Source organism: Miscanthus floridulus, chromosome 1 (assembly GCF_019320115.1).
Source record: "Miscanthus floridulus cultivar M001 chromosome 1, ASM1932011v1, whole genome shotgun sequence".
Lineage (NCBI taxonomy): Eukaryota > Viridiplantae > Streptophyta > Magnoliopsida > Poales > Poaceae > Miscanthus > Miscanthus floridulus.
Genome location: NC_089580.1, coordinates 167,223,999 through 167,242,100, shown reverse-complemented (window position 1 = coordinate 167,242,100; position 18,102 = coordinate 167,223,999). Strand labels below are relative to the sequence as shown.

Below are 18,102 nucleotides of genomic sequence, written 5' to 3'. Positions count from 1 at the left end.
AGCCATTACAAGTCGACTACACCTTGGAGTCGATGGCTATGGACTTGTGCATCCCATGGATGCCCTTTTACGGTTAGAATTCAACAATGATGCACATTGTCTATGTGGCGGTAGTATTTTTTGAATTTTGATAGGTTCATCGTGTAATAATTGTGAATTGACATCCTCTTTTTGAGGAGATTAAAGCCAGAAGGAGAAAAAAAGGGAAGAAACAAGACCTTGGGATGCTAATTGGGATCCTCTTATTTGCACGTTCATAATTTAGCGAGGCGTTTGCGGTGACTTTGTCAATTTCGAGATGTGCCGGTACAGTCTTTCGAATGTGCTCATAAGAGTAGGGTTTATATACATATATTCATAGGGATGAGTGTGCCCACGTGTTAAGCGTCTGCGTCTGTACTTGTGTAATTCGCAACAACAACAACAACAACAAAGTCTGTCCGTCCTAAACAAGTTGGGATAGGTTAGAGTTGAAACCCACCAAAAGCCCATATTCACGATTCAGACACATCAATAGCTGCTGTCCAAGCACTCATATTCAAACATAGATCTTTAGGTATATCCAAAGCTTTCAAATCTCTTTTTATTGTCTCCCCCATGTTAATTTCGGTCTACCTCTACATCTCCTCACATTATTAGCTTGACTTAGGACTCTACAATACACTGGTGCCTCTGATGGTTTCCTTTGGACATGACCAAACCACCTCAACCGATGTTGGATAAGCTTTTCTTTAATTGGTGCTAACCCTAGGCGGTCACGTATATCATCGTTCCTAACTCGGTCCATTTTTGTGTGACCACAAATTCATCGCAACATACGCATTTCTACAACACTCAGATATTGAACATGACGAATCTTTGTAGGCCAATATTCTGCTCCATACAACATAGCCGGTCTAATCGTCGTTCTATAAAACTTGCCTTTTAGCTTTTGTGGTACCCTCTTGTCACAAAGAACGCTAGGAGCTTGTCGCCACTTGATCCACCATGCTTTGATTCTATGGCTAACGTCCGCATCAATGTCTCTACCTCTCTGTAACATCGATCCTAGGTAATGATAGGTATCCTTCTTAGGCACTACTTGACCTTTTAAATTCACATTTCCCTCCTCTTATGCAACTCCGCCAAAGTCACATATCATGTATTCGATTTTAATTCTACTTAATCTAAAACCTTTAGACTCAAGGGTCTGCCGCCACAACTTTAGTTTCCTATTTACTCTCGTCTGGCTTTCGTCCACTAGCACTACATCATCAGCAAACAACATACGCCAAGGTATATCCTCTTGAATGTTTCTGGTAACCTCATCCATTACCAAAGCAAAGAGGTACGGGCTCAAGGATGACCCTTGATGAAGTCCTATTTTAATCGGGAAGTAAGTTGTGTTACCATCATTTGTTCGAACATTAGTCACAGCATTGTTGTACATGTCCTTGATGAGGGTCACGTACTTTGATAAGACTTTATGCTTGTCCAAAGCCCACCATATAATATTTCTTGGTATCTTGTCATAAGCCTTCTCTAAGTCAATGAAAACCATGTGCAGGTCCTTCTGCTCTCTGAACTGCTCCATAACTTGTCTTATTAGGAAGATTGCTTCTGTGGTTGATATTCCGAGCATGAAAACAAATTGGTTCGTAGATATCTGCGTCATTCCTCTCAGGCGCTGCTCGATGACTCTCTCCCATAGCTTTATAGTGTGACTCATCAACTTAATTCCTTGATAATTAGTACAACTTTGGATGTCTCCCTTATTCCTGTAGATTGGTACCAATATGCTTCTTCTCCACTCCTCAGACATCTTGTTCGATCGAAAGATATTATTGAATATCTTGGTTAGCCATACTATAGCTATATTTCTGAGACATCTCTACACCTTGATTGGGATACCATCCGGGCCCATCGCTTTGCCCCCTTTCATCCTTTTTAGGGCCCATCGCTTTGCCCCCTTTCATCCTTTTTAGGGCTTCTCCGACCTCCGATTCTTGAGTCCTCCACATAAAGCGCCTGTTAGTGTCATCAAACGAGTCGTCTAGTTGAACGTTGGTGTTCTCGTTCTCACCATTGAATAATTTATCAAAATACTCTCACCATCTATGCCTAATCTCATCCCCCTTCACCAAGAGCTGCTCTTTCTCATCCTTTATGCACTTAATTTGATTGAAGTTCCTTGTCTTCCTATCGCGAGCCCTAGCCATCCTATAAATGGTCTTCTCCTCTTCCTTCGTCCTCAAACGTTGACAAAGGTCCTCATGGACACGTCCCTTTGCCTCACTCACCGCTCGTTTTGTGGTTTTCTTTGTCACCTTGTACTTCTCTATGTTGTCTACACACCTGTCCTAGCACAAGCATTTATAGCACTCATTTTCCTTAATAGCCTTTTGCACATTTTTATTTCACCAGGTGTCTTTCGAGTAACATCCGCTCTCTTTGGTCACTCCAAGCACCTCTAAAGCAACCTTCCGAACGCATAAAAAAAATTGCTAACTAACAGTTTCGTAAAACTATTTTTTTATATCTTTTCTATTTTCTTTTTCCATGTGAACTATCTCCGAAATATTACATGCGACACAGCATTGTATAGCAACTAGTGGCAGGGCGCGCGCCATCGCGGGCGCAAATGCGGGCACAAATTCGAAGACACAGAAATGTATACTCGACATTGCATGGCATGCATAATATGGACTAATATAGTAGCGGGTTGAAGCATAATTATACAAATATTATACATGGAGCTAACTGTATAGCACTTGGCAGGAGTTTAGCAGCACATGTTTTTGGGTCTACATATATACCAAGAAAGATCTGGCTTGCTAAACCACGAAGTACGGTAGGTATACCAAAGCATTACAGTTCATCGGGTTGAACTATAATACAAGGCTAGGAGCAAGTAGATGCAGCAGCGTCTAGTGGGGACTGTAGTAACTATGCAACTTGATTGGAGCCTCTTCTACACTTGGAGGTAGCTGTAGGAACGATCAGTGGGACATGTTGCTGCAGTCGGATTCCCAGCCTTGATTGTCGTCGTCTGAGGTGTCCATTGTGGAATTGTTAGAAGTGTCTGCACAGATGTAAACATGTTGTGAGGCTGACGATGTTGATAAGTAAACGGCTACAGCAGCGGTAAGGTTGTGCAAATTAAATTTAGAGATTAAGCTTTTGTAGAGTAGGCCAATAATAGGGTTATAAGTCGCCTCCTGCATAGGGATAAGTACATATGGAATGTGTGGTCACTGGAAGTGTGAACGACATCAGAAGAGTTGTAACATTGCTGAGCAATAAGTTACAGAGGCAGTAATGCGCAAGCCTAAAGCACTAAAGTTATCGTTTTTTTAGAGGTTACCATAGCAGTAAGGCAGAATCTTAAATTGCTATTCTCATCGCTTTTTAAAAGGTACCATTAGAACATGACTCCTTAAAACACATTAGAACCATTCTTAGGCTCCTCAATCTTGGTACCAACCAGATCAGGAAGGTCCCTTTGAGGGTTGTTTATGGATATCTATTTCATGCAACCACGTAATATTTCAATCAAATGGAAGGTCATAACAAAATAAGAAAAACTGTGTAGAAGATAAAGAAAAAACAGATGTGTCACTAACCACTTTCTGGAGAGCTGATTTTTTCACAAGGGCTTGACATGTTATTACCGATGTCATTCTAGCTTGCGCCGAAAGCCTAACAACCTGATGATCTCAAGAACAGAGAATTCGTAACAAGGCCATGTGACACTGACAGGAACTCTACGAAATAAGAGCCTGTGAAGAATTATAATGGAGAGAAGCACATACCTTTCATTTCTAGATTTTTCACTTTGTTGTTGCGAAATCCTCCACCAGACCACCAACAACTTATTTTCATAAGCTGGAACCTGAGTTTGCTTTAGCCCCAAATGAGAAAACATAGTGATACAGGCATGGAAAAATTCTGAGGCGCATCACTGTATAGGAACAAACTAAGATTAGTTATAACTGATTATATGTCTAAATTATGGCGCCAGTGCAGAGTTCTGAACATTTCGAGTTTCAGCACCGAATTAAAAAACTAATCCAGCAAACACATGCATCCCTTCCGGACTAACTTGTATACATGCATACAATTTAGGCATAGATTTCTTTGATCTATACTTGTTAAAATATGTTTTGCCAGACATCCAAATATGTTTCGTTTGACGCTGCAATGGCTTATGAGATTCCAAGTCTGCATTAATGCCTTTTTTGTATGCACTGGAAATGTAAAAACAATATCCATTAAAAAAAAAAACTGAACTGGTCAATTCCTGAATATTGTTTTTTGTGTTAGAAAAAATGAAATAGCTAAGAACTGATTAATCATTGGTTTTGATTATGTGAACGGTACTCTATGAAGCATGTGCAGTGACTTTAGGCCGCCCATTCAACCAGAAAAACACACCCAGTGCATAGAAATAGATATAAATTTGCATCACCAGAAAAAAAGAATAAGCCGAGGCTGCAGAGCCCTAAAATTGCATTGCTAAATTAGCAGTTCATGCAGAACTGTTTGGTTGCAGAAGGATTGGCTAATTATTTATGTAGTAACAATTTATTTTAGGCTCAAAGTCGACTGGAAAGCATGTAATTGCGTAACTCAAACTTAAATAATTGGTCTAACCATTTGAGGTCGTCTGATGAACTAAGTATGGACTAACAATTTACTGTGTAACAAGCAAAGTATTGCAGTTTTCAAGAATCCAACATATGTAGTACAAAATCCACACCGGTGCGTAGTGGAATCCTAAGCCAGGATAGTAACGTGAAGAGAGGCAGAGGAAGACCGAAGTTGACTTGGGTAGAGGCAGTAAAAGGAGACTTAAAAGGATGGAATATACCCAAAGACTTAGCCTTAGATAGGAGTGCTTGGAAAACAACTATTCACGTGCCTGAACCTTGATTGCTTCTACTGGGTTTCAACTCTAGCCTACCCCAACTTGTTTGAGACTTAAAGGCTTTGTTGTTGTTGTTGTTGTTGAAAGATCACTTTGCAACATAAAAGGGAGAATAATGCTTTGCTAATGCCACGGATCCGCAGAGACGGAACAAAGAGATCTATTTTCATTACATGGCAACCAAAGCATGGACATATTAGCAATTCAGACACATGATTCATAGGAAACATCTGTCAGCTCAGGAAAGACCATAGAAGAATGGTAGCAGGACAAGACCAAAACTACTAACCATGTGAGAGAAACACCAAGTTAGGACATTGCGGCTGAATTCAGCAAGACAATTGTCACTTTTAAGAACATTGTGCTTCCTCTGGGATATTAAGCCACTATCTATTTTTTCCTGTAGCTTTACATTCAGGACAACTTCTAATAAAAAATGCATTGAAGCTAGAATTGCAGACACTAAAATTACATATCCTAGATAGTATTAGTATGCTAAGCAGATGGTCCTTTTTTATAGCGGGAAAAGGATTTTTTTAGCCTGATAGTCGTACTTCTATTTCTGGTTAACAATGATCAAATAATGAGCCTAATTTCATTTGAAGCACTGTGGTTTGAATAGCTAATGAGCAGACCCTAGCAAATTTACAACATTACTTTTTAAAATCTCACAAAGTAGTCAAACAACATCCTATTCTGGTAACATAAGGTAACTCAGATCAATATAAGGAATCAAAACAGAACCCTTTTTTTTCTAACCAGGAAAACAGTAGGGGAAGCCCCCACTGTTAGATGACATGAGACTGAATTTTTTGTACTTAGTATGAACACCATGCATTGAAAAGAAGCATTCCTTACTACAAATGAGGCATTAAGCAAGTTGCCAACCTGTAAATCAATCACCTTGTGCTTGCCGTCCCTAGCACAGTTTTCTCCGCGGACACCTTTTAGTCTGCACTGTTTCATCTGACATCATGTTTAAAAGGGAGGAGGGTCAGTCGAAAATGATAAAAAAGAAAAAAGTAGCAGACTATCAGAAAAATTGGTTTCAAAAGGCTCTGAACCAATTAATCGCAGGAACTATCCTATCATAATGTGTTACAATGGGACAACATGAAAAAACAAAATGGATTATCTTGCAAGCAAAATTAAACAAATTTCACAGTACTGTGTATGGTATAAAAGTCCCCAAATAAGTGCAATAGCTATTTAACATTCAGCAATAAATGGGCATATTTACAAAGGCTCAACACATATATGTATACCTGCAGCAACAGTGCTTTGCAAAGGAAGTAGATTCAGCACAACCTGTGCACACATAAAAAACAATTACATAAATTAGGCGGAACACATAAAATTAGTCAGAACAAATGAAATCATGTATTAACTGGTGCTAGAACAGATAGAGCGAGGTCGATGCTCTACGCTATTCATTTTAGGTCTTATTCGGTTGCACATCGCATAGTGCAATAAAAAAAGTGTACATGAACTGCCTCAATGTGAAATCAAAGTTTCAAAATTCATAAACTGGGGAACATACCTACAATCAAAAGTTGGCAGATATTTAGATATATAGGGAACAAAAACTGAATTTGAAATAAAAGCAGAAGAATTGAATAGTCGATTTTATACACCATAGTCAGGTAAAAATTGCACCTACACAAGATCCACTACAGACCATTAGCAGACTGACTAACTGTACAGAAATTGTTGTGAGACCAATAATTCAATGACCACATTACTTGTTAACAGTCCAATGCTGAGGATCCGAGCGGTCGCGTCGCCGGGAGCAGCTCGCGGTCGTCAAGCACAGGGAGTTAGGGTTTCGTGGAGCACACGCAGACCGGCGGGAGCAGTCAGCGCCGTGGGGCAGCCACACCGGCAGCCACCGGCGGTGCCTGCTAGCGTCGTGCCATGGTGGGGACGGCTGCCGCCGGGGTCCACGCGCGCCGCCGTGCACCAAACCGGCGGCGCCGTCGCCCAGGCAGCGCGCCGCGCGGTGAGGCGGCGGCTTTGGGGCCCGGCAGGCACACCGCGACGCCGGGGGAGAGGGAGAGGGAGAGGGAGAGGAGAGAGGAAGGGAAGACGGCGTCGGGAGCGGCCTAGGCGCCGTGGTGCGGGAAGACGTCGGGGTCGGGAAGAGTATGGGCCGAGGACGGAAGAAGCTGGAGTCCTAACTATATATTTGGGAGCTATGATTCTGTAGAGAAGCTAGGAGGGAACGGTCGTAACACAAGAAATCGGTGGAGAAGCTGGAGAAAGCCCACAGTGTAATCCGAAGCCGATTCTAGAAAATTCTTGCTGGGGGCCTGGGCCGTCGGATTGGGAGATCTAACGGTCATTCTGCCGACGTGGACACGGCTTCCATCTCAGGAGCTAATGGGTTTTGTGAGGTTAAATGCGTTCACCGCTCAGTGACTGAAGAGACGACTATAGTATCTAAAACAGAATCGTGCTAATGTGGTGGGTTTAAAGGCCCATTACATTTTTAGCCCGGGCGTGTGTCTGCATGGAGACTACAGCTCCTTTTGGCACGGCTCATCCAAAATTATTTTACCTGTGAAACTAAAGTCGGTGAAGCCAGAAAAACTGGTTTTTTTCGGCTTCTAGTTCATTTTAACCCCGGCTTATAAAACGGCTTCATGCTATAGTACCTCGATTTGTGCAAAATAGATGAAACCGAAACCGACATGAGCCGTGCCAAATAGGTCCTACGGGCAGAAACGCAGAAGCCCATAGGAAAAGGAGGCCGAACTGTGAACGTGACAGCGACGCATACAAGCCGAGCTATTTTGGCCCGAATTTTCTAACGGAAAAATATCTCATCACACGACCGCAACGCTGCATGAGGCAGTTTTCAATGCACCGTGCAACCACCGGAGCCACTCGCCAGCCAACCAACCAAGACCCTATCCAAAAGCAGAGGCCAGCCAGACCAAGACGAGAAGCAAGCTGCAGGCACCCGCTCGCGCCCGCGCCATGAAGTGCTGGTGCGTGCACGCGCCAAGAGGAGCAATGGCGACGCCGCTCTCCAGCCCGTTCGCTCCCACCACCCTCCGCTCCCCTCTCCGGCACCGCGCCCTGCTGCTACTGCCGTTCCCTCCCCGTGCGGCCTCCTCCGGCGAGGACACCGCAGCAGCCGACCAGGAGCAGACACCCCCGGCTGCTACCAAGACGGCCACCGCGGACGACGACTTCGAGCAGCGCGTCCTACAGATCAAGTCCCGCGTCGGGCCCAAGAAGCGCGGCGCGCGCAAGAAGAAGGGCGCGGCGTCGTCCGCGTCCGCCAACGCCGTGACGCTCCCGCCTGTGCCGCTGCGGGAGCCCCGGTCGGCGCTCGGCGCGCCCGTCGAGTTCGGCTTCACCGCGTACAGCGAGCGGCTCAACGGCGCGCTGGCCGCGGTGGGCCTCGCAGCGGTGCTGCTCGTGGAGCTGGGCTCCGGGCAGGCCCTGGTGAAGTACCACCAGCCGGCCACGCTGTTCCTGCAGGCGTACACCATCGCCGCGGCCGCCGCGCTGTTCGTCAAGTACGAGAAGGAGCGGATCAGCACGTGGCCGGGGCCGCCGGCGAAGTGAAATGGCGAGTTTTTTTTTTTTTTGCTCCGGTAGGGTGCGTCTTTCTAGTAATTTTACCTCTCGATGTGCCTTACAGGAATATGTGTGTTGTGAGAACTGGGAAATGTCGGACATTCGAGCAAAGAAGAGCTTGATCTTTAACAGTCGTTTTAACACCTTTAATTTCATTTCATTTCATCGGTCACGTTATGCAAAATGCTTTGTGATGCTGTTGTTGAGAGAACTGAGAAATTAATCTCGAAAGGCGTGAGTTTACTACTATGGCTTTGTGATGCTGTAGTTTGTTGAGAGCTGTCCGCAGCATGTCTGTCGGTATGAATTGCTGCATTGCTGAATGGCTCCTTCACAAAGAATAGTCTGACGCATCACAATCGGACCACAGACTACTAGACCTGCAGTCGCCGCCGCTCTCGACGCCATTTCACGCACCAAATCGGCCATGACTTGCCAGCTCGAGAAAGCAAGCCAACGCGTGTGGATTTGCTAGGCGCAGGCGACGACTTGCCCGTCTAAGCGCAACGCCGGTCAAGCGCCGATTTGCCAAGCGCCAAACACAAATCAATGGATTCTCATCGGGCTCGCGCATTCACATTCGGGTCGCGTCAATCTCAAACCCCCATGATCGACAGTGGCACAACACAACGCCTGGACGGCTGGACCACAAAAGGAGAATTATGAAGATGCCAAATCACTCGAGCTGTCAAGCACGACTAGACCAACCAAAGCTCGTCAACGAGCCAAGCACCAACACACACCGATTCCCTGGAGCACGCAGCAGCTGCTTCGCAGCTCCTTCCCGTTCCACGCCCGGCACAGTTGTAGCATCCATTGATCATGTGAAATTTCACCGAAGTGGCGTTGTCGCCTTCACGCCCGGCTCACCTTTTCCACACCACGACTAGGCCCCCAAAGGGACGGTGTGCCAAAACAAGACTCAACAGTCAACACAAATCTTTATTCGGTGCATATTAGCCCGCTAGCTGTATACCCATGGAATGTCGGGCGAGCCAATCCAACCAGACAGCAACGACGTGGACCAGACCACAAAGGTACGGTCCCATAGCAGCTGTACTCCCATCAACTCAAAACCAAATTATAGAGACAAGTCGGTCTTTAATACAAGGTCCCACCAGCACCCATGCACGCATGTAAAAGTATTGTGTAGCTTTTTGCCCAAACAGGTTCGCCTCCTTGCTCAGTTGCAGCCAGGCAAAAATAGCACATGCCGGAAGAGTCTTATTTCACTGAGCTTGGCCTCAAATTTCAGTGTCTCCACCTTCATCATCCACATGTACTAGCAGCTCAGCTTGTAAAAGGAGCAGGATCCAGGGCTACTTTAGAGAGGACTATGCTTTAGACGCTGCAGGTGTCTGGGAGCATCACACTGCAGCACCATGTTCTCCTAAGAAAATAATGCAACAAACAAACCAATATATGGAATGGAAGACGCTGGCAAAAAGGTGCTGGGTTTGGCTGAGACTGAGAGATGTGTGGCAGATGCCCTCAGTCAGTCCAACCAAAGGCCAACGTCGTCTTCATTAGCCGGTCATGCTGTGAGTAGGTCAGTACCTCCTCCTTTTTGGTCTGTCATTCGAGTCACTGTCTCGCCACCCTTGATGACCACCACGGTGCCTGTACCCATCCTCTTGTTCTCCTCTTGCCCTGCTGTGCCCCATCCTGTTCCTGAAGCGGCCATCGTGCTCCCGTGGACCAACACCTCCTTCAGCAAATTCCATGTCATCCTCTGTCTGGTAGGAGAGCATCTCGTCTTCATCACTGACCGGAGAATGAAGATATGCTCTCCGCTCCCTATGCTTCCTTCTACCCACAAGTTCCTCTTCTGTATGGAGTCCAGCTAGGTGAGCAGCATGTAGCGGTGGCTCAAAGGCATCACCTTCCATGGCGCACCTCCTCACATTTCTCTGCATGACTTCTCTCTCATCATGGCTTCCGTTGTGACGGCGGTGAGGCAAGTATGGTCTGTCAGTTCGCATTAGTGGCGGTGATCTGTGCATCGCTTCAGGTGATCGTCCCCGATGGAAATGCACATGGCCACCCCTTCTGTGTGCAGGCGAATGGCTCCTGTCTCTGTGGATGAATCCATGATCACCTTGACCACGGTGTCTATGGGAATGTGGCATAAAAAACCTATCATCCATCATGTCATCTGGGAGATCTTCTATTTGCCCACGGGCCAGCAGCCTAGAGTCTGGAATCTCTCTTCCATAGAAATTTTCAATGTCCATCTCTCTCATGATGCAGCCATGTGGTGGTGAATGACGCCTCCTATGTGGGCCTCGGATGTGCCCAGGTTCATCTTCAAATGAACGCCTCCTGCCACCAATAGATTCATCAACAAACTCATTGCTCATTCTTGGACCTCGGAAGTTCCTCAGATGGCCACGGGATCCAGCACCCCGCCAACCACCACGGTGGTTTGTCATTCGTTTGTTCATAACGTCAGATGCATGTCTGCCACCATGGCATTCTCCATTGTTCTTTTCTCGCTCGGACTCCATGAATCTCTCCCATCTTTCGTTCCTGTAAAAATGGCACATGGACAAAAGGAGGTAAAACTTTTATAATTCAAGCCAAACATAAAACCATGCACACCTAGGCACCATACGCAAGAGGACCTTGAGTCATGATTACTGTAGTATCCCACAATGGAAACAGATGACATGAAACATACCTATTCACATAAACATGCCCCAGTGTCCAATTTGCCCCAACAAGTTGTCCATCTTTTTCATTCTGTAGAGATGTGTTACAAGAGTCAGGTTTGGATTTGTCATGTTCTGACTTTTCAGACGCTGACTTCTTGCCATATTCACTATGCTGATGACTGCTTGAAGCGCCATCAAGTTCTGAGTCTTCACCCAGGACAGAGTCTCTTGGGCGCAAATCAGAGTGTTTACCGACCTCTTCACTTTTAGTCTGATGCTCTGTCTTCAAAGCAGCAATTTTTGCATGGTTCTCACTACAACTTCCAGCTTGCATACCATTTGGAGACTTTATATCTGGGCTTCTAGTCTTCTCAAGACAGCTATCTAAAGTCTTAGGAGAATGCTTGGTAGGTTGCAGTTTAGGGGAATCAGATTTTGGCAAAGCTGATGACTTTTGGAGATGTGTGGTACTGGAACCTGTGGCAGTCTTAGCATCATGTATGCTATTGTCAGTATTATTTACTGGGATATTCTTATCAGAATTCAAAGATTGCTTGCCTTTAGAGTTTTCACTAACAATAACCTCATTTCGGAGCCCCTGCTGACCTGCATGGCTGACAACACCAACTTTTGTTTTAATACACTTGCCACCTTCAATAGGATCAATATTAACCTTATTTGTCATAGATGAACAATCTTGATGCATATCACTATCGTGTTCTTTCTTTAGCTCTTTGCTTAAGTTATCAGTATTGATACCATCCTTGCTGATTGGGGGGACATTCCCCAATGGCTCACCATGAGGCTTATTTGTAGTTGGAATTCGTGAAACAGTATTACCATCATCATCTGAACAGTCCATTTCAGCACTCCCTTGTGACATACCATCAACAATAGCATTCTCCAGAGAATTAAAAGGCAAAGGTTCAACTGGAGGACTGGAGGAACTTGGTGATGCACCACTAGATTCATTAGCATCACAAGACCTCTGTCTCGTATCCTCATGAGCAGTGGGCTGGCTGGTTGGTGGTTTGCAAACAGTGGGCTGGCTGGCTGGTGGTTTGCAAACAGTAGAAACAGTGGGCTGGCTGGATGATTCACATAACCCAACAGAAGGGCTGGCAACATTACTTTGCGAAGGCAGTGATTTTGCTTCCATCAACAGTGTAGTATGACCACTTCCTGTTTCTACAACAGGGAGACTAGGGGTAGCACTTGTGGATTCTTCATGCTTCACACATTTGTCAACTTCAGGAACAGCAGGCATGGTCTTGGCGTGGGAAGTATCAGGTAAACTTTCACCTGGTACTGGGACACTAACTGCTGCTACATCAGGCCCATTATGGATAATAATATTATTTGTAGAGATGTCAGAATTCAAATCAAACCCAGTTTTACGGGGACCTTGGGGTGCACTATCAGTCTTTTCAGATTCAGCACAACTGATAACTAGTCCAACACTTTGTTGTTCTGATAGATTGGCCTTTTCAGCACCGTCAAGAATATGCTGCTGGGATATTTCTTCAGGTTCTTTCTTCACCAAATTATTAGATGGCAGCTGATCAATTCCAGAAACAGTTGCTGATGTAGTATTCTGAGGATTTACATTGCAGGGCATGGGTGCTACAATCTTCTCAACTGGTGCATCATCTGACACAAGTGTAGCAGGTGCCTCCTCATTGACCTTTTTGGAACTTCCAGCAGTCCCAGAATCAAATGAAGCATTAGGGGTGCTAAGAGACTTGGGCTCATCCATAGGCTTACCAAATAGAGAGAGACTCAGTTCTGGAGCAGGAGCAAGTCCTTTCCAGTTTATCCCTAGCTCAGGTCTAGCTGGTGGTTTAAGTTGCAAATCTAAGGTAACATCAGCTGGTCCAGACTTATGAGAAAGCCCATATGAATTAGACATGTTCAGAGTACTGCCAATATTTCGACCTATTCCACTGCTTATTGTAGAAATAGCTGCCGCTGGGGTCACCTGAGCTTTCTGATGTTGAATTGTTCTATGATGATACAACCCACTCCCACTTTCATGCATTTTAGGCAAACCTTCAAGTGAATCAGCTGGGTCTGGCAGTATATTCAGATCCAAGTTAGGTAGTCTCCCAACAATACTATTCCCAGAAGCATTGATTTCATTTGCAATAGGAACGTTATTGTGGTGTTCAGAAAGACTCTGGTCCAGTTTCTCTTCCTTCACAAGTGAGCCATAGTTATTATTTTTGCCACTTTGACGAGATGGTAACTGTAAATCCAGAGCCAAAAAATTTGGACGTTGCAATTCAGCAACTGGTGCAGAAGTCCTTGTAGCACTATCTGCAGTAGAAGGGATCTCAATTGATCCAGTAAATAGCACTCCGTTGCCATTGGCCATGGATAGCGCAGTACACAACGTGTTGGCATGGTCTTGGATCTGGGTGTCAGGGATTCCCTTACCTTTGGTGATGACATTTGTGTCTGAGTTACCAATGTTGAAGAATGGTTCCTCGCGGCGGCCTGTCCCTGTAGCAGTAACAGGCATCGTCTTCGTTGGAGATGGGGGCTTTATCGAGAGTGGTATGGCAGATGCAACCGATCTGTCGGACAAGAGAACTGGCCTCTTCTTAATAGGCACACCAACCCCAGGCTCATCCAACGGTGGTACAAGTCGGTGACTGCAAACCTGCTCATAAAACACCCAGGATTTTTACGCAAACGTGAAAGAGACGTTCAAACAACCAGAATTGAACTGCGAGGAGGAAGTTTCTGAGTACCTCTTCCTTCTTGGCTAGCGACATCTTGCCGTGTCACCGACAACCAGCTGATAATCTGTGTCCTCTGGTACAAATCGTTGTCAGTTTCCCCAGATTAAGCAGAACTGAAGGCACAGTACATCGCATACCAACCGACAATAAACAAGCAGATGATAGGGTAGATCAAAGATACCACTAGAAGAACAGTGATGTAAAAAAAAATATTCTTAATATAGAAGAAGAAATTATTTATTGCCATGTTAAATTAAAGGCAGTACGAGTTTTCTATAGAAAATAATCAAACTATCAAAGAAGTAGACTGGCAGAAGGTAGATAGAAACAAATCTACTGCGTTAATGATGAATGGATTGTACACAAACAGAAAGATTCAATTAGTGCAAACACTACAGTAGCAAATATAGAGCATCATTGGGTCATCAAACAAATTCAATTCTTCCCAGATGCCGCAGCTCGACTCATTCACTGATGACGAGGTGAGATAAGCGACATCATAATCAGAACTAATCTACAGCTACCACTCCCACTAAATTGCTAGTAACCCCATGCAAATCAAAGCGCAGCAATGGCTGAAGAACAAGTCCCTCACACAGCTGCCGTGCAGTGCAAAGTGAGCAGCCAAAAAACTTTCCTCAAACGCAGAAGCGGCGGAATCCACGGCCCCAGAGGCAAGAGCAACAAGATCAGACGCTTGCGTGGAATAGAAGCATCCCAATATACCTCGAGAGGAAATCAGCAATCTGAACAAGACGACCAGGATATCTACCTGCGGCTCAGTCAGGCAGGAAGATCGCCAAATATCAGCGGGATGGATCGAGAAAACTTTGGGGAAAAAAAAGAAAGTCAAATCTCGTATCCCTCTCCTACCGCTCCACTCCCCGGGACCGCACAAACAACATCGTCTCACACAGACGGGCGAAAAAGAAAAGAGAAATGAATGGCGAAAATACAATGAACTAGTACCTGAGGAGCGCTCCAGTCTGGCCCAGAGCTCACTCACGCTGAGTGCGGACGACAGGAGCAGACGCGCGCGCCTACGCAGGCGCGGGCGCCGCAGCGATTAAAAAGGAGTGCTCCTTGGCAGCTCACTGGCTTGCGACGGCGACGGGCCAACCACTCCCTAATCCGCCTGCTCCTCCTCCTCCTCCTCCTCCTCCTGCCGCTTGCGTCTTCGCCTGATCTGACCTCCCTTCTCTCTCCAGTCTCATCTGCGCCGATCTGATTCCTTCTATCCCTCTCCTCCCAACCCAAGAACCAAAAACTGCAGCGCCCGAATATTTTTTCCGCCCCGTTTTTTTTGCTTTATAGCCGTCTCGAGATGAGGTGCGTGCGTGCCTTCCCGGAAGTTGCTCGAGTCGAGTCCCACCCCCACCACGCCACTGTGCGCGGCACGTGGTGCGGCCGGTTTAATTGACCGTCCGCGTTCGGTTTGGATCTTCGGCCCGTTCGTTTGGCTGTGCCCGATGGTAAACGATCGTAAATTTTTAGTCAGAATAGTATTTTTTTTTATATAAATCAGCTAGCAGTATTTTTTCATGAACCAGCCAACCAAACAGACTGTTTATTTCTAAACATTTTACTCCTGTTACATCGAATATTTGATACATACATAAAAAATTAAATACAAACTTAAAAAATAACTAATTATACACATTACAATTACTTCAAGAGACGTATCTTTTAAATCTAATTAATAACATATATGCTAATGATGAATTAATTAGATTTAATAAATTTATCTTGTAATTTATGATTCTATAATTTATTTTTTTATTAATATTCGACCGTGTAATATTCGACGTGAAACCTCAACCATCTAACCGAGGCCTCGGTAGTGCTCTTCTGGTCGCCCAATAATTTTTCTGCCGTCGGGGCCCGCAGTCCGTGGACTAGTGAGCGGGGCCGGCAGTGGGCGCGGACCGCGTGGGGACTGCCGAGTGGTTGCGGCGTTGCGCGCGGCGCGCCCGCGCCGCTTTCGGATTGGGGACGCGGGACGGACGCCACGCCAACGCGCGCGAGCTGCCCCGCCCCGCCCGGCCCGGCAGGCTCTCATTCGTTTTCGTTGGAGGGCATGCGGCGCGCGCGGGCAACGTTGGTTTGGTGCCTTGCTTCATCGATGGGACGAGACGGATCATGGTCATGGAGCTCATGGCTGGCAGGCTGGGCCGCTGGGGTGGGTCTTGTTGGCAGACGGCAGGAGAAGGGCGGACTTGGCAGTGCGTAATGGTAGTTCGTGCCGGTCCTACACATCCCTTGACTGCCTGACACGCCCGTCCTATTCGGTCGAGACCGGGGCCTTGTTTAGATTGAAGAAAATTTCAAATTGATGAATAGTAGTACTTTTGTCTTATTTGATAAATATTGTCCAATCGTGGATCAACTAAGCTTAAAAGATTCATCTCGTGATTTCCAACTAAATTGTGCAATTAGTTATCTTTTTTACCTACATTTAATGCTCTATGCAAACGTCAAGGCCCGGGCAACCAGTACCTGCCTCGGGAAGGACTTGAAGGAGAGCCGGCTGGCTGGATTCCTTGTACAGGGCCTGCTGCTGAAGTGCTGCGTCGCGTCATCGATTCTGCAGGGTTCGGTCACGGTCATCGTACAGGTACGAAGCAAATAGGAGTACTCGTAGCGAGCAACTGAGCAGACACATCGCGTGGCTCTGTCCGGACTCCGTGGTCCGGAGGCCATTTACGACGGAATACGAACTACTGTACGTACTGCAGTCTGTAGCCGTATCGACAACAAAATGGTTCTCTATGGACAATCATCTCCAGCACACGTGACTACACCGGAGTACGGCGTAGAAGATCGCGTTGAAAAAGGTGTGTGCACCAGGGGGCACGCCACCGCTTTGGCTGGCTGTGGCTTGTGGAGGACTGAACGTTTATGATATGATATGAAATATCGTCGTGGAAAGCAGTAAACAAATGAGCAGATAATCACGTCTCTGCCAAACGGGTTGAATATGGACGCTGGATGATGGTGCGCCGTTGCGGTCACGCTCCACCAAATCCTGCCGGGCGGCATCTCATTCTCAGCTAACCCGTCGCCATCACGAGGAGGCCGACAAGTGCCTTGAAAGCCAAGCCATTACTACTCTCTGACCACCCGGACCAGCACCAGATGGCAGGTACTGATGCCGGCCTGGCGGCCTTTATCATCATTCATCACAAGTGGACAGAATGGCATGTCCGCATGTGGAAATTCTATCGCCCGTTTGATACGAATTCTCACTGTTTCGCCGGAGAATCTTTATCAATTATCAAATAAATTGATTTTCGCAGAAACAGTAGAATATGTACCAAAACTTTAGTCATTTAAAGTTTGATGAACCGGATGCTAGAAACCAGAAAAAAAATATGTTTCTTAAAAGAATCAGAATCAACTTCTCCCAAAGAAAACGCTATCGAATCCTTGCAAAACAGGGACTTTAATCCAGTTGGGACAAGCTAAGAGCCGGACTGTCAAAAGTAATTCAGTAAATCGTGGACTGCCAAAAACTAGAAAGAGGCGGATTGTGGAGTTCTGCATAACATGACCGAATCGTGTGTATTATAGATAGATTATTGTGACTCCCACGCCCTTGCATGCATTTTTCTACGACTATGAAACTTTAGTGGTCTGTGTACTTCAATTCAAGGCTAGACGAAAAGTTGTCATATGCCAATCGACTTTGATTTTTTGTTTTTATCATATGATGTAGCGTTCTGTGATACTCGACGTGCACTTTCTTTGCATCTTTGGAACTGCCTAGTTTGTTTTACAAGATAAACCTTTTAGAAGTGAAGAGTTGTTCGAAAAATAAACCTTTCATAACGGGTCGAGAAGGTCAGCAGCTAGTTAGAGCTGGATGGCTCATCTACTACTCCTAAAGAAAACATTAACACGTTGATCTTCATCAGCATTTCAGCTAGCAAGACACTGCACGCTAGCTAGTCCAATAGGGTTTGCGTCCCTCATCAACATCTCGTGCCACGTCTACTTTGCTCGTCGTCATTCTTAGCGTGTGCGAATACAAGCTGGTGGTCATACTGTAAGTATGTGCTTTGCATTGCTTGCACGAAAAGCGAGTTGCCGGCGGGCGGCAAACTAAACTTGGTATCAAATCAAAGTAAGCAACCTGTTATCACGACGTCTGTATGACTAAACAAATATGAAGCTGAATATAGTGGGACAGGGAGATTTTGTTGTGACACAA

The 18,102-nt window shown here is 45.6% G+C and overlaps 2 protein-coding genes and 1 long non-coding RNA gene across 8 annotated transcripts; 1 reads left to right on the top strand and 2 right to left on the bottom strand.

Moving 5' to 3' along the window:
• Nucleotides 1-2,667: 2,667 nt before the first annotated feature.
• LOC136547284 (uncharacterized) lies at nt 2,668-7,426 on the bottom strand. Of its 3 annotated transcripts, none has more exons than XR_010781534.1 (6): nt 6,649-7,426; nt 6,172-6,214; nt 5,810-5,872; nt 3,792-3,940; nt 3,603-3,686; nt 2,668-3,061 (listed from the first exon to the last, which is right to left on the bottom strand). It is a non-coding gene; the product is annotated as an uncharacterized lncRNA (long non-coding RNA). The 3 variants fall into 3 exon arrangements; XR_010781530.1 differs by having other exon boundaries at nt 5,795-5,872; nt 6,649-7,424; XR_010781532.1 differs by lacking the exon at nt 6,649-7,426 and adding an exon at nt 6,295-6,631 and having other exon boundaries at nt 5,795-5,872.
• A 220-nt stretch (nt 7,427-7,646) lies between these two features.
• Nucleotides 7,647-8,654, top strand: LOC136547274 (uncharacterized). The gene has a single exon (XM_066539238.1). The coding sequence runs from the start codon at nt 7,886-7,888 to the stop codon at nt 8,480-8,482; it is 597 nt and encodes a 198-aa protein (XP_066395335.1). The 5' UTR covers nt 7,647-7,885; the 3' UTR covers nt 8,483-8,654.
• Nucleotides 8,655-9,416: 762 nt separating this feature from the next.
• LOC136547245 (uncharacterized) lies at nt 9,417-15,161 on the bottom strand. 4 transcript variants are annotated; one of them, XM_066539221.1, is made up of 4 exons: nt 14,665-15,161; nt 13,902-13,965; nt 11,175-13,810; nt 9,417-11,023 (listed from the first exon to the last, which is right to left on the bottom strand). In XM_066539221.1, the coding sequence occupies exons 2-4, from the start codon at nt 13,923-13,925 to the stop codon at nt 10,045-10,047; spliced, it is 3,639 nt and encodes a 1,212-aa protein (XP_066395318.1). In that variant the 5' UTR covers nt 13,926-13,965; nt 14,665-15,161; the 3' UTR covers nt 9,417-10,044. The 4 variants fall into 4 exon arrangements, with proteins under 4 accessions (XP_066395318.1, XP_066395316.1, XP_066395309.1 ...); XM_066539219.1 differs by having other exon boundaries at nt 13,902-14,005; nt 14,862-15,161; XM_066539212.1 differs by having other exon boundaries at nt 14,862-15,161.
• Between the last annotated feature and the right edge of the window lie 2,941 nt (nt 15,162-18,102).